At 51.5% G+C, this 15,277-nt stretch overlaps 1 protein-coding gene across 4 annotated transcripts in view; it reads left to right on the top strand.

Annotated features, from left to right (window-relative positions):
- The window catches only part of LOC308464937 (mothers against decapentaplegic homolog 4-like), a 33,854-nt gene extending 22,771 nt beyond the window's left edge, over nt 1-11,083 (top strand). For 3 of the 4 annotated variants that reach the window (XM_080984651.1, XM_080984650.1, XM_080984648.1), the window contains exons 4-12: nt 1,138-1,233; nt 1,844-2,053; nt 2,587-2,727; nt 2,828-2,983; nt 3,878-3,931; nt 4,023-4,206; nt 6,300-6,468; nt 6,945-7,083; nt 7,659-11,083. In XM_080984651.1, the coding sequence (XP_080840777.1) occupies nt 1,138-1,233; nt 1,844-2,053; nt 2,587-2,727; nt 2,828-2,983; nt 3,878-3,931; nt 4,023-4,206; nt 6,300-6,468; nt 6,945-7,083; nt 7,659-7,870 (1,361 nt within the window). In that variant the 3' untranslated portion in view covers nt 7,871-11,083. The remainder of the gene's footprint in view (nt 1-1,137; nt 1,234-1,843; nt 2,054-2,586; nt 2,728-2,827; nt 2,984-3,877; nt 3,932-4,022; nt 4,207-6,299; nt 6,469-6,944; nt 7,084-7,658) is intronic. The other variant, XM_080984649.1, reaches the window with a different exon arrangement.
- Nucleotides 11,084-15,277: the final 4,194 nt, after the last annotated feature.

Below are 15,277 nucleotides of genomic sequence, written 5' to 3'. Positions count from 1 at the left end.
ATGCCAACCGATCCAAATTTATTATGCCCAGCCTGGCATCTCCACCGACTGAAGATTTGCCAGAACAGGAGGGCAGGAATTAAAATAATAATAACCTACATTGTGTGCTCCGTGTTTTCATTATTCCGCCCCCCCTCCCCGCAACAATACCTTAACTTACAGATTTTCAGCATAAGGTGTTTTCTGGATGAGACAATCTTCAATTGCCCGGAGGCACCATGTCCTTAAATTCATTCTGGTGTTGCTTTTTCAAACCACCTCATTCAGATGAAAACTGGCAGTGTACACACTCTGAGGCAACTTGACTGTAGCTGCTTTTCAAAACAAAATATTAATTGCTCCTCTGAGAGAAAATGTACTTTGCATGCCCTTGGAAGGTATTTAACCTTAGCTATGTGTACACACGGGCCATTTGTCTCTCTGTTGCGTGCTGTCTGGACATGCTCAGAGGCAATTCGGCCACAGTTCGACTTGAATTGTAATTTTTTATTGTTTTGCTGAGGGAGAGTTTGTTTCTTTTTCTTACCCTTTGAATATCCCAACCCTACTTTGGGGCCCCTGAAAGGGCTCCCAAGCCAACTCTGCACATGGTCAGAGGCACCCATCGCGAGGCACTGGGTCGGGGTGGGGCGCAGAAAAGATGTCTGCCCATGTCGTTTGGCCTAGGAGGTTGGCTGGGGAGAAGGGAGGGGGTTGGACCAGAAAGGGTCCCACACTGGCTCCTCGTTGAAATGTCAGTCAAATCGAGCCCCTAGGCTGGACATAATAATAATAATAATAATAATAATAATAATAATAATAATAATAAATTTTATTTATACCCCGCCCTCTCCAGCCAGAGCTGGGCTCAGGGCGGCAAACACCAATAAAATTACAGCAAAAAAATAATGGGGGGGACCCAATTTAAAATACAGGTTAAAATGCAATTTAAAATGCAGCCTCATTTTAAAAGTGGCCCATAGATCAAAACCATAAGGGGAGGGAAACATAAGGGTCAGACTGAGTCCAAACCAAAGGCCAGGCGGAACAGCTCTGTCTTGCAGGCCCTTCGGAAAGATGTCAAGCACATTTCTGGCCTCAGAGAATGTCGGCTGGAGCTCATAACGCAACCACTTTCTTTTCTCTCTCGTTCTACAGGACTGAACATCCAGAATACAGGTGAGATACAATCCTGCATTGTTTTTCTGGATGATGGCCTAGGACAGGACTGGGGGCGGACCTCTGACCTTCCAGGTATTGCTGAACAACAACAACAACAACAATTTATATGCTATCCATCGGACTGTGTTTCCCCAGCCACTCTGGGCAGCTTCCAACAGAATACAGTCGTGCCTTGAATCTCAAACGCCTGGTGACTCAAACGTTTTGGCTCCTGAACGCCGCAAACCCGAAAGCGAGCATTCCGGTTTGCGGACATTTTTGGGAAGCCGGACGTCCGACGCGGCTTCCAATGGAGTGCCGGAAGCTCCTGCAGCCAACCGGAAGCCGTGCCTTGGTTTCTGAACTTTTTCGGAAGTCGAACGGACTTCCGGAACGGATTCCGTTTGAGAACCAAGGTACGGCTGTATACAAAAACACGACAGAATATCACATCCTTAGAGCGTTCTGCCGATGATGAGGCGGCAGGTTCGATCCCCGCAAGGGACACCTGCATATTCCTGCATTGCAGGGGGGTTGGACTAGATGACCCTCGGGTCCCTTCTAACTCTGCGATGCTATAATTCTATGAAAAGCTTCCCTGTGCCTTCAGATGTCGTTCTGAACAGCAGTTGCTGCTTCAGCCGGCTTGTTTTCTCCCGTCTTCACTGTGTTTGAGCCGCCTCCTCTTTCCGCCCCCCTGCAGCGCCTCCCCCGCGGCTCGTGAAAGAGGAATTCATTCCTGACTGCATCCAGATGGAGGTCCCGCCTCCTCCGCCGGCAGATCACCCCGGCCCTGGGATCAAGGCCGGTCTTCCTCAGGCAGAGCCCTACCAGCCCTTATCGCCCCTGCAGCTTCCGGAACCGCCCCATCCTACCGCTGGCATCTACCCCGCATTGCCTTTGTCTCCCCCAGGTAAGTCCTTTCTTTTTCTTTTTGGGGGGCAGCAGCAGGGAGGAAGGGAGACATAAGGGAAAGGGAAAGGAACGGTTCTCGCCTCCTCTCAAGTGGGTTGGATTTGTGATGGGGAAATGCAATGGACCTGTGAAGGGGAAATGCAATGTGACTGGGAAATGCAATATGTTGGGAAAATGTGTGGGATCTGCAATGGGAAAATGCAATATGATGGGGGCAGTGCAATGGATCAGTGATGGGGAAATGCAATGTGACTGGGAAATGCAATACGATGGGGAAATGTGGTGCATCTGCAACATGGAAATCCAATATGATGGGGGCAATGCAATGGATCTGTGATGGGGAAATGCAATATGACTGGGAAATGCAATACGTTGGGGAAATGTGGAGGATCTGCAATGGGGAAATGTGACATGTTGGTGAAATGTAAAAGAGAAATGCAATGTGATGGGGAAATGAAATGAATCTGCAATAGTAGCTTGCAGATAAAATTGATCTCTCTCTCTCTCTCTCTCTCTCATGCTCACTCTTAGGCCCTCCTGGGGGGCCCCTGCTCCCTCTTCTTCATGGTGAGGGTCTTCTTCAGATCTCCACCCCCTCGCACCCCCCAGCCCCTTCTCCGGCTCCCCCGAGCGCCCAGCAAAATGGGTGTGCCCCCAAACTGCCCTACCAGAGTAAGTATAGGGTGCCATTGTCGGTCCGGGTGCAGGACGGATGCGTTCAAATGATAAGCTCTCATCTGTTTCTTCTCTTCCTTCCCTGGGCCTCTGGAAGATTCGACAACCAGCTGGACAGGGAACGGCAGCACCCCAAGCTACAGCTCCGGTGGGAGGAGCCAGGAGCCCACCCCGCCTCCGCTCCCCGCTCCCCAGCAGCAGCAGAACGGACGGAGTTACCCTCAGCCTCCTCTTCACCATTCAAATCATTACTGTGCGTCTTGGCAAGCAAAGCAAAGCAAAAAAGGAGGGCTCTGGGTGTCTGCAGCACTGTTTCGGTTCCACTGCAGTTCACTTTCCCCCACAAAACGGCATTATTCATCTTGCTGCCCCCTGTGTCAGAATCATGTAACTGTACCAGGAGTTATACTACGTTATACGGTCCTGGCTTCCACCAAAGAATTCTGGGAACTGTAGTGCTGGGGCTTGTTAGGAGACCCCTGTTCCCCTCACAGAGCTACAGTTCGCGAAGTGGTTTAAGAGTCAGTCCCTCTTCTCTGGAAATTCTGGGAAATGTAGCTCAGGGGGGTGGAATTGGGGTCTCCTTTTAGCAACTCTCAGCTCCCTTGACAAAACTACAGGTTCCCAGGAATCAGCTGGAGTCCAAGAACACTGTTGGAACTACAACTCCCATCATCTCTGGCCATTGGCCATGCTGACTGGGGGCTGCTGGGAGTTGGAGTCCAACAGTAGCTTTGAAGCTCACAGGTGGTTTAGGGAGCGTCTGTGGGCCAGGAGTCCTGGGTTCAAACTTCCGCTCTGGGAAGCGGAAGGAGTTACAGTGGTACCTCGGGTTACATACGCTTCAGGTTACATACGCTTCAGGTTACAGACTCCGCTAACCCAGAAATAGTGCTTCAGGTTCAGAACTTTGCTTCAGAATGAGAACAGAAATTGTGCTCCGGCGGCGCGGCAGCGGCAGGAGGCTCCATTAGCTAAAGTGGTGCTTCAGGTTAAGAACAGTTTCAGGTTAAGTACGGACCTCCAGAACGAATTAAGTACTTAACCCAAGGTACCACTGTATAGTGAATGTAGGAAACAGAAGAGCAAAGGTCTTGGCATTCCTGTCCCTATTTACCGCAAAACCCCTCCTTGCCTTATATTTCAGGGCCTGCTCATCACAGTTCTCCTCCCTACCAGCCACCAGTCTCCAGTCACCCTGGTAAGGGACACAACCTCCCTCATTTGACTTTTTCTCTCCCCCATTCCCACAACGGCCCGGATTTTTAAGATGAATGCCCGTCTCTCCCCAGGCCCTGAGTTCTGGTGCTCGATCGCCTATTTCGAGATGGACGTGCAAGTGGGCGAGATCTTCAAGGTGCCTGCCAACTGCGCCGTGGTCACTGTGGACGGATACGTGGACCCTTCGGGCGGCGACCGCTTCTGCCTGGGACAGCTCTCAAACGTCCACCGCACTGACACCAGCGAGCGCGCCAGGTCAGGGCAGTGGGGAGGGAGAGATATAATAATAATAATAATAATAATAATAATAATAATAATAATAATTTATTATTTATACCCCGCCCATCTGGCTGGGTTTCCCCAGCCACCCTGGGCGGCTTCCAACAAAGTATTAAAATACAGTGGTCTGTTAAACATTAGAAGCTTCCATAAACAGGGCTGCCTTCAGATGTCTTCTTAAAGTCTGGTAGTTGTTGTTCTCTTTGACATCTGGTGGGAGGGCGTTCTACAGGGCGGGTGCCACCACCGAGAAGGCCCTCTGCCTGGTTCCCTGTAACTTGGCTTCTTGCAGTGAGGGAACTGCCAGAAGGTCCTCGGCGCTGGACCTCAGTGTGAAAGGTGCACGCAGAGAGCAACGGGTTTCCATCGCAAAAGAACCCTCCCGCTATTTCTGATGTTGAGGGGTTGAGTGCCTAAGTGGCAGCGACCGGGCACAGAATGGGGTTTATCTGCAGGGTACGTGGAGGAAGGCTTAAGGTTTGCGGAATGGCAACTTTAGCTAAACACCGAGCAGCACTGAATCGTGGCTGTTGCAGCAAGCGGGAGTCATTGACCGGCTGGGTGCTGAGGAGTGGTGGGAGGTACCAGCTGGGGAACCCCCAAGGGAGCCCCCAGGGGAAGAAGGCTCAGAGCCCGGGGATTGGTGGTGGGGTGAAGATGAGCTGCTGGAGGGAGCAGACTGGTAGGAGGAGGTGTCGGAAGCAGAAGAGGCAACAGGCTTTGGCGAGCAGGGAGAATCTGTGGCAGAGAGGAGTCCAGAAGCAGAGGCAGAAGCAGAAACTGGATGTCAGGAGTGCGTGCAGGAGCCAGGCCCTGTGACCGGTAGGGCTTCGCAGGACTGGGGCTTTCCTAAGTTTGTTCTGAAGAGGCAAGGCGCGGCCGCACAGGTGAGGCCGATTGGTAACTCACAGCACCAGGTGGCAAGAGCCGGGAAGGGATATAAGGTCAGCATTTCCCTTTGGCTCTTGGCCACAGCAACACGTTCCCTGCCTTGCTACGTTTGACTCCTTGAGTCCTTGCTTCCTGACCCTCCGACCCTTGGCTTCTTGACTCCCGGGTCTCTGACCCTTGGCTTCCGGACTCCTGGCTTCCGGACTCTTGTTCCTGCTCCCACCCTGCCGTCTTGCCCCCAGTCCCGACATCCTCCACCAGGACTGTGACACTGGAGAGTAGGAAGGCCAAGAGGCAGAGATGAGTCAGGCTGGTCTCCCTCTCCTGCTGTAACAAACTCTCCTCTCCTCTGGTCTCCCAGAACCAGAAGAGGCATGAAAAGGGTGGAGAAGAAGTTAGCTTTGCGCAGGCACAGTCTCAGATTGCTTGGGGGAAACCTGAGAAAGGAGAAGGCTTAGGCAGCTGTGGGAAGGAGCCTTCAGTCTCTGCAACTGCCTCTTAGGGGCAAGACCCACCGAAGAATTGCTGTGGCACTCTTTAGCGGATTCTGTGGCAGAGAGCAGTCCAGAATCAAAGCGGAGGCTGGAGAGGAATTGGGGCAGGTTGCTGTGACACACACAGAAATGAAAAGATAAGATAGTTGTGTGCAGACATGGTTTGAGACTGCACGGGAAAAAACCGAGAAAGGAGGAGCCTTAGAGAGGGATGGGAAGGTCTTTGCAACTGTGTCGTTGGGGCAAGACCTCCTAGAAAGAGTTGCTGAGACCGTTAGGCCTGAGCTGTGGTTCGTCTCCTGGAATATAGATTTGCCGTATTTTTTGCTCTATAAGACTCGCTTTTTCCCTCCTAAAAAGTAAGGGGAAATGTGTGTGCGTCTTATGGAGCGAATGCAGGCTGCACAGCTATCCCAGAAGCCAGAACAGGAAGAGGGATCGCTGCTTTCACTGCGCAGCGATCCCTCTTGCTGTTCTGGCTTCTGAGATTCAGAATATTTTTTTTCTTGTTTTCCTCCACCAAAAACTAGGTGCGTCTTATGGTCTGGTGCGTCTTATGGAGCGAAAAATACAGTAATTTCACTGGCCCCGAGTGATTTGTTGTTGTTGTTTTGCTGACCTCCCCCTGGCAGTGGGGGATAGGGAACCAGGCAGGAAGGGGAACTGGAGTATTCTGTTTTCCAGGCTGCACATCGGGAAAGGAGTCCAGCTGCAGTGCCGTGGGGAAGGTGACGTCTGGATGCGGTGTCTCAGCGACCACGCCGTCTTTGTACAGAGCTACTATCTGGACCGGGAGGCTGGGCGTGCTCCAGGGGATGCTGTGCACAAGATCTACCCTGGCGCCTACATCAAGGTCAGGGCGGGTGCTGGGTTTTTTTGAGGGCCCGGGAGCAAGAGGGTTGCCAAGGGCAAATCTAACAGGGAAGGACCATAGCTCCGAACATCTGCTTTGTGTACCGAAGGTTCAATCCCCAGCATCTCCACATAAGGCTTGGAATTGTCCCTTGCCTGGTACCCTGGAGAGCTGCTGCCAGACAGTGTAGGCAGCATAAAGCTGCATGGGCTGTTAGTTTGACTCAGTATAAAATAAAGAAAATTTAAAAGCAATGTAACTGAATCCTGTGTCTGAATAGGTTTGCTGGTGTCTGTGCACACCACAAGTACCTCTGCCTGTCTAATTATTATTATTATCAACATCTTATCATCAATATTATCACCTTGCCACCTTCCTGGTGGTACGGGTTGACAGCTGCCATCCTTCCTGAGCATCGCTCGCAGCAGGTGCTGAAGTTTCTAACGCAGAGTCCCCGCTCCTGCCTTTCCATGCAGGTCTTTGACCTTCGCCAGTGCCACCGCCAGATGCACCAACAAGCAGCGACAGCGCAGGCGGCAGCGGCAGCTCAGGCGGCTGCTGTGTCGGGGAGCATCCCTGGGCCTGGTTCCGTGGGGGGCATCGCACCAGCTGTGGGTAAGTGCCAAGTGGATTCACCCCCACTGAGGTGCCCCCAGATGCTACTTCCGACTGCAGTATTCTGGGCATATCTGGGAAATCCCGGGCGTATGGCAACCCTACGAAGCGGGGGGAAACTGTGAAGCCAGCCAATGCCTCTATGGAGCTCTCCGTCCTTATTTTAGACACGGCAATATATCGGTACAGTCATAGCTCGGGATACATACATACGGGATACAACCCGTATTTTCGGGTTGCGCTCCGCGGTGACCTGGAAGTAACGGAACGCGTTACTTCCGGTTTTCGCCACTCGCGCATGCGCAGACGGTCAAAATGACGTCACACACATGCGCGGAAGCGGCGAAACGCGACCCGCGCTGACGTGCAGTTGCGTCTTACGTCCTGTTCAGGATGCGAATGGGGCTCCGGAACGGATCCCGTTCGCAACCCGAGGTACCACTGTATAGCGCAATGTTTAGCTGGTGATCTATCACGATGTTGAAAAACAGGTATCACTCATCCCCTGGTGTGCTGCAACTGCAGTAGCCGCAGCCGCAGCCAAGCCTTGCACTCTTCCCTTTCTTTCCCTCCAGGCCTCTCAGCAGCAGCCGGCATTGGCGTGGACGACCTCCGCCGCCTGTGCATCCTCCGCCTGAGCTTCGTCAAGGGCTGGGGGCCGGACTACCCCCGCCAGAGCATCAAGCACACTCCCTGCTGGATTGAAGTCCACTTGCACCGAGCCCTGCAGCTTCTGGATGAGGTCCTGCACACCATGCCCTTGGCTGACCCGGGCTCCATCAACTAGATTAAATTGCGAGGCAAGGAAGACGGAGAGGTTTTCGCCCATCCCGCAGCCTCTGGGGTTTGCAGAGGGGCGGGGACTGCCGTCGGCGCTGCGGAGGAGGCCCTGGTCCCCACGCTCATGAAAGCAGTGGGGGCAAGTTCCCTGGAGTCCCCAAAAGGACGGAGACGGCGGAATTTGCCCTTGAACATGCCCTGCCGCCTTTCGAAGGGGTGCCGCGACTTTCTCTGTTCCCAGACCAGCGGCGGAATGAATGACTTCGAAGCGGGTCACCTTTCCGGCCATCTCAAAGGACTGGTCCTTTTCTCGCCAGCTTTTCTCTCCTGAGCGCCAACGACCCGGTTGCGGCTCGGCTGAGCAGCTGAGAATTGCCAGAGAATCTACACCCCCCCACATCTGAAAATCTGGCTCTTAGAGACGTTCTTCTAGGAGCCGGTCCTACCGCTAGATAGAGGGAGGCAGGTGCTTCTCAGGTGGCAAATGCTGGGAGGCGGGAATGGCAGCGAGGATGTGAGTGCAGAGCTGGACTTGCAGCATGGGCTCCTTCGCAGCCCCTTAGCTAGCCCCCCCCTAAGTTGTTGCTGCCCTAGGAGAGGATGGTGTGCTATTGCCAGCATTGAAGAGAAACCCAGCCACCGGTGATGCTTCCCAGCACGCAAAATGGAGGGAGCCATATTGTCCTTTGCCCTGTCGTGCAAGGACATATTTGGCCAGCTCTGATTTTTATGCTTTAAATCCCCAAATGGAGGCTGCAATATATGACTTTAATCAGTTAAAGTAATCGAGTCGAACGATGCCCCTGACAACTCGGAAAGGACAAAAATGAAGCCCTTGCAAATTTGGGTGTGGGGAACCTCTGACCCTCTAGATGAGGCTGAATGGCAACTCCTATCTGCCCCAGCAAGCATTGCCAGGGGTGATGGGAGTTGTAGTTCAACAAGGCCTGGAAGGTCAAAGATTTTCCTGCACACACACCTATTATAAAGGGTCGCAATCAACGAACTCCAACTCAGAGTAGGCCCGTTGAAATCTGCGGGCTTTCATTTGTCATTCCTGTTGATTTCAAGTGGTCTTACTCTTCCGTGGGACTTGTATCCCCCCACATCTGCAGGTGGGGAGCACAGTCACGTCGTAACGAAACCTCTAAAATGTTGTCTGCCAAGATGCGGTCATGCATCATCTGGAAACCAAGCCAAAATGTTTGCTTCTAGACTCAGAAGCAGTGTTTCCCTATCCCATGCAGATTCCGTCTAGTGAATGTCGCAGGATCTATTAATCTAGATTTCTTGAATCTACTGGGTTGCAGTTCAAAACACCAAATAATTGTGCCGGGGGGCGGGGACCAAAAGCCTAACTGATCAAACAACCCATTTCAAATCTCTGGGGTTTGCCACCCAAACTGGACCTCTTATCTCTGTGGGAGGCAACAGTCAGCCTTGCCCCCCAAATTCTGCCCCACGACATATCCGTTGGTTAGCTGGTTGGTTCCTTCCTGTGCCACTGCAGACTTAACTGGAGCTATGTGCGTGGGGCCAATTCTGCAGGAGCTCAGGAAAATAGGTTGAACGTGGTATCAGGCATAGCATTTCTGGAAAAATTCATCTTTGGTGGCCAAGTTTCTAGCCCTTTGTGACTGTGAGGGTAAGCAGCAGGGTGGTGGGGGAATGGTGTTTTAAGCTGCATGACCTTATATGAAGATTGCAGGCTCTTGACTGGCTTGGGAGCAGAATCACAGAGTTGGAAGGGACCCGGAGGATCATCTAGTCCAACCCCCCTGCAATGCAGGACTATGCAACTCTCCCATACGGGGATCGAACCCGCAACCTTGGGATTATCAGCACGATGCTCTAACCAACAGAACTGTCCAGACTGACTTATGGAATGGCTTCTATGCTCATGACAGACCTGCCAACCAATCACCAATCTCTGGTGGTGACAGGCACCAGCTCAACTGGTGCAGCCCCTTTTTCTTAGCAGGGAGATGAGGTTATGGGGGCAAAGACTCGTATATATTTCTGGCCGTCAGGAAAGCCAGGAGGGGTTTATGTAGTGTGATTCCTTTCCTTTTTTTTTTAACAGATGTCTAGTTTGCCAAAATTCAACAGCCGCAGCTTTGCTCCTTAGGCAGGTTGTGTGTAAAAGCTGTACCTGTTGCACTTCTGCCTGCTACTCTGACCAAAAAAGGCACATGAGCCCTGAAAATGGAGGGAAAGTAGCTGTCTTCATTCTGCTCCTCTGCTCCGTAGACCTGTGTGACGGCTGCCTAGGTCTTTCCAGCAGATGTCACTCATGTTGTGACATCCCCCTGTCTATCTGGGACCGCTTACAGTAGAGCAGAGCCACTTGGTAGCTGGATCCTGGACTGCATAAATCCAGGAGCAGCTAGCATAGCCCCCTCCAGATGTGGCAAGATTATAATCCCATGCTGGGGAAGGCTGATGGGATATGTAGTCCAACAACATTGCAGGGCGCCATGTTGGCTACCCCCAGCACAAGTAACAACATATGTTGCTCCCTCCTCAGAGGGAAGTCTGATACCTTGCCAACACCCCTGCAAAAGACTGCACCAAACACCCCCCATCAGCCATTTTGTTGTGAGGACAGAGGGGAATGGTGCCACGCTGAACCGGATTTGCCAAGGGAGATCCACTGGGAAGATCGGATGTGATCACCCCATCTCTTGACTCAGCAACGTTGCCAACTTCCTGACGGGCCTTTGTAGCTGCGTCTTTTAACCATGGCTTGATCTGAAATGAACAAACCACATAAAACACTGCAGATGATTTTTTTCTTAATTTCTGTGCTGTGAGGACATTTCACCGACGTTTCTGTAGACGAGGGGGCTTTAAAGGTACAGGAGTGGAGCCCCCCAGAATGGTTTTTATATATTCCTGATAAGAGGGCAGCCTTATACGGTCCTTGTGTCTTGCACAGGGCACGGCACTCAGCCAGGAACAGATTAAGACAGCTTTTGCCAAAGTGGTGGGAGCCCTCTCAAGACGTTTTGTTGACAGGCCCAGCCAGCGCTTTTGGAGAGGGCATCAGGTCAGCAAAGGCTGGCTTAGGGTCTCCAGTCCCGGGCCCAATCCTGTGGTTTCGGGCCTGTTATTTCGCACTGACATTCCTCTGTAATGCACTTGTTTGATTCCTCTTGTTTCACCTCTGACAGTTCTGTCGTTTTTAGTAACCATTATTTAAAGGAGATTTTGCTTTTCACGTGGTTTGTGTTTTGCTTCTCATGGTCAAAAAGGCAGCTGGGCTTTACCTTTGGATTTCTGCCTCTGCTCAAAACAAGATTGACCAAGATGGTGGGGAGCCTCTGGGGTAAGGAGGTGTGTGCCAAGTAAAACAGCTGGCTTGCCTAGTAGTGCAAGCAAGTTCTCTCACGACAGGAGCAAAGGGCCTTTTTTTCAGGCCAGGGGCTAGATTTGCCTCTGGGTGACCTTATGGAAGCCATATGCTAATGGTGGGCAGGGCAATAATAATAATAATAATAAATTTTATTAATGGTGGGCAGGGCAACAAAAGTAGGCGGGGCAACAACTGTAGATTTGTTTATTTTTTTACCTCTGTGCACTAGGCTAGCTTCTTCACCCTCTGACACTCCTCCCCTATTGTCCATGTAGGGAAGATGGAGGCAGCAATATCAGAGTCCAGAGACACAGCACAAAACACGGGAATGTGTGAAGCAGGGCCACTTGAGGGTGCAGTGGGGAGATTGTCACTGGGGCCAGACAGAGAGGCTTGGGGGCCACATTTGAGCCTTGGGAGCTGAGGTTCCTTATTTTATGGGTATAGCTGTGGCTATTCCGTGAATGTGTCTGTGTGTGTTTGAGAGAGAGAGAGAGAGAGGACTCAGCTATACAGCAGCAAATAAAACGTTTGCAGTGTGTTTTAAGCACAAAATACAAGGTGACACTAGATGGCAATGGTCAGCCTTATGGAAAATTCAATGTATTTTTAAAAACGCTTTTTAAAAAAAGCATTTTCAGAACCTTTTTTATACGTATGTGGTAGTGGGTGCAGAATCCTATATCCCGAATATCTCACAGTTTTGTTTTGAATGCAAGTTTCTAGTTCTTAAGAGAAGAGTTTAAAATGTGTGTACAGGCTGGAGGAAGCAGAAAAGGTGGAGAAGCGGCCAGCCTAAGTGACATCCCAGCTTTTTCTCTCAGTGCAGGATCGTGGAAGAGGGAGAGGCTGTAGAACACAAGACTTGTGTTCCAGGCAATCCCCAGGCAAGCAGGTCTGGTTAAACTGATTGGGCATCAGGTGATAGGAAAGGCCCTCCAGAATAGCGTGTATCGGGGTTGATGGGCAAACAATCTGGTATTAGGCTGTTTCCCCCCATCCTCCCATCGGGTTAGTCTGCATTATATACAGGTTGCAGGATTCTTAATGCAGAATCTGAGTCTCTGTGGAACAGAATGATTGCTTTTAATGTGTGTTCCCCACCTCCCACTTTAAAGGGGTTGTTTCTTATTAATCATTTGGAACAGAATGGTGTTTCCCCCCCCCCCCCCTTCTAACGTAGCTCTCCCTACCTGTATTGTTGCATTTATTTCTCGCCTTTGCTCCGAGCATCTCAAGGGGGCATTTCATCCTCACAACAGCCACGTATTAATATGTAGCGGGGGGGGGGGGGGGTTTGCCAAACAGCCACAGCCCACGGATTCCAGCAGGGCTTAAGCTATGCAAAAAAGTCACAGCAACATATTTAAATTGCAATATATATATATATATATATATATATATATATATATATATATTATATAATATTATATACAGTGGTGCCCCGCAAGACGAATGCCTCGCAAGACGGAAAACCCGCAAGACGAAAGGGTTTTCTGTTTTGGAGGCGCTTCGCAAGACGAATTTCCCTATGGGCTTGCATCGCAAGACGAAAGCCCATAGGGAAATGCTGGCGGTCGGGAGCAAAGACTTTCGCCCACAGCCGGCCTTCAGAAGAGGACCTCTTCTGAAGGCCGGCGGGGGGCAAAAGTCTTTGCTCCCCCCCGCCTGCCTTCCCCCCCGCCTGCCCCGGGCGATCTTAAAATGCTGGGGGTCGGCAGCGAAGCGTTCACTGCCGACCCCCAGCATTTTAAAATCTCCCCGGGACAGCAGAGAAGTCTCTGCTGTCCCGGGGAGATTTTAAAATGCTGGGGGTTCGCTGCCGACCCCCAGCATTTTAAAATCTCCCCCTGTCCCGGGGAGATTTTAAAATGCTGGGGGTCGGGAGCGAAGCGTTCACTGCCGACCCCCAGCATTTAAAAATCTCCCCGGGACAGCAGAGACTTCTCTGCTGTCCCGGGGAGATTTTTAAATGCTGGGGGTCGGCAGCGAACGCTTCGCTCCCGACCCCCAGCATTTTAAAACGCTGTTTCGAAGCGGGGCGGGGGGCGGGAACACCTGCCCCAGCCGCCCCACTTCGTAACGCTGTTCCGAAGCGGGGCGGGGGGCGGGAACACCTTCTGAAGGCGGGCGGGGGGCGAAAGTCTTTGTCCCCCCTGCCTGCCTTCCCAGGGGCTTTTAAATCGCCCCGGACAGCGGAGAAGTCCTCCGCTGTCCGGGGCGATTTTAAAATGCCGCCCGCCAGCATTTTAAGATCGCCCGGACAGCGGAGAAGTCCTCCGCTGTCCTGGGGTTTTTTAAAATGCTGGGGGTGGGAAGAAAAGCCCTTGTCCCCCCCCCCCCCCCAGCCTTCAGAAGAGGTCCGGGGACAGACTGGTCTGAAGGCGGTTTCCCTAGGAACGCATTGATTGATTTTCAATGCATTCCTATGGGAAACCGTGCATCGCAAGACGAAAAACTCGCAAGACGAAGAGACTTGCGGAACGAATTAATTTCGTCTTGCGAGGCACCACTGTATATACATATGTGTGTATGTGTGTATATATATATATATATATGTATATATATATATATGTAATATTATATATATATATATATATATATATATATATATATACATATATATGGACTGCACTGAGAATCCCACAGCGTTCATAAAAGGCGACTTATTTCCCGTCTGAGTAAAGAATGATACATGCAGCAAGTTGAGTCACCCGCCCCAAAAAGTGCAACCCTCTCTCTATGTTCTACTTTTAAAAAAACAACACAACCCTGTTAAAAAAAAAAGCACAAAAAGCCAGTGGCGTAGCGTGGGGGGTGCCAGGGGTGCCGGCCGCACCGGGCGCAACTTCTGGGGGGGGGCGCGAGTCCAGAGGGAAGGGGAACGCCCCTCGCTCAGCCCGCGCATCCCTCGCCCGCCGGCAGCTTCTCCTCCTCGCCTCGCTCAGCGCCGCCGCCGCGGATGCCGCCCAGACCCCCCAGCGCCCAGGGCCATTTCCCGGGGAGCCTCCTCTGGCACATGCCCCGCGCAGGAGGAGGAGGGGGAGGCGGCTCCGGGATGCTCCCTCCCGCCCCGGGAGGCAGAACGCAACGCACAACACACACACACCCTGTCGCCCCCGCGGCAGAGCAAGGCAGCCAGACGCGGAGCAGGGAGAAAGGCTCGGGCTCACCTTGGGGCAGCCTCCGGAGAAGCGAGTCCCGAGGAGGAGGAGGAGGAGGAGAAGCCGCCGCTGCCGCTGCCGCCGCCGCCGTGCGCCCCCAGCACCGGGAGAGAGGCCGCTGGCCGCCCGGCGGGCCGTGGTTCCTTCCTCCGTCGGGCGCCCAAGGGGAGGGGGCTTTGGCTGCCTCGGCCCGCGGGGGCTCCACAAATAATAAATTTAATAAATTCCTTTTTTTAAAATAAGATATTTATTAAAGTTTTCAATTTTATACAAAGAGAAAAATGCAAAAAATAGAAAAAATATATATTAAAAACACATAAAATTCACAACTTATTTTTCAATAACATATTTCCCTGACCTCCTCATACCTCCCCTTCTTGTTTTCTAGTTCAAATTATTTGTTCAGCAAATCCTTATCTCATAGCATTACCGCTAAATAACACCTTATTTTCTATCCAAGTTCTTGAAACTTAAACTTTTACTTTAAAAAACCATTTTTTCATAACCTTTTATACCATTACAGCTAGAAACCACTTAACGTAATTTCAATCCAACATCATTCAACATTCCTTAATATTGCAGTATTTCTGTAAATAGTCCTTAAATTTCTTCCAATCTTCTTCTGCCGACTCTTCTCCCTGGTTGCGGATTCTGCCAGTCATTTCTGCCAATCCCATGCAGTCAATCAACTTCATCTGCCATTCTTCCAGAGTGGGTAAATCTTGCGTCTTCCAATACTTTGCAATGAGTATTCTTGCTGCTGTTGTAGCATACATAAAAAAAGTTCTATCTTTTTTAACACCAACTGGCCAACCCAGTGGCGTAGCATGGGGGGTGCAGGGGGGGCCGGCCACACCGGGCGCAACATCTGGGGTTAGGGCAAATCCATGGGTTA

Source organism: Podarcis pityusensis, assembly GCF_964106645.2.
Source record: "Podarcis pityusensis genome assembly, chromosome: 16".
In the NCBI taxonomy this organism is placed as follows: domain Eukaryota; kingdom Metazoa; phylum Chordata; class Lepidosauria; order Squamata; family Lacertidae; genus Podarcis; species Podarcis pityusensis.
Note: the sequence above shows the minus strand (reverse complement) of the source record. Positions and strands in the feature narration are given on the sequence as shown.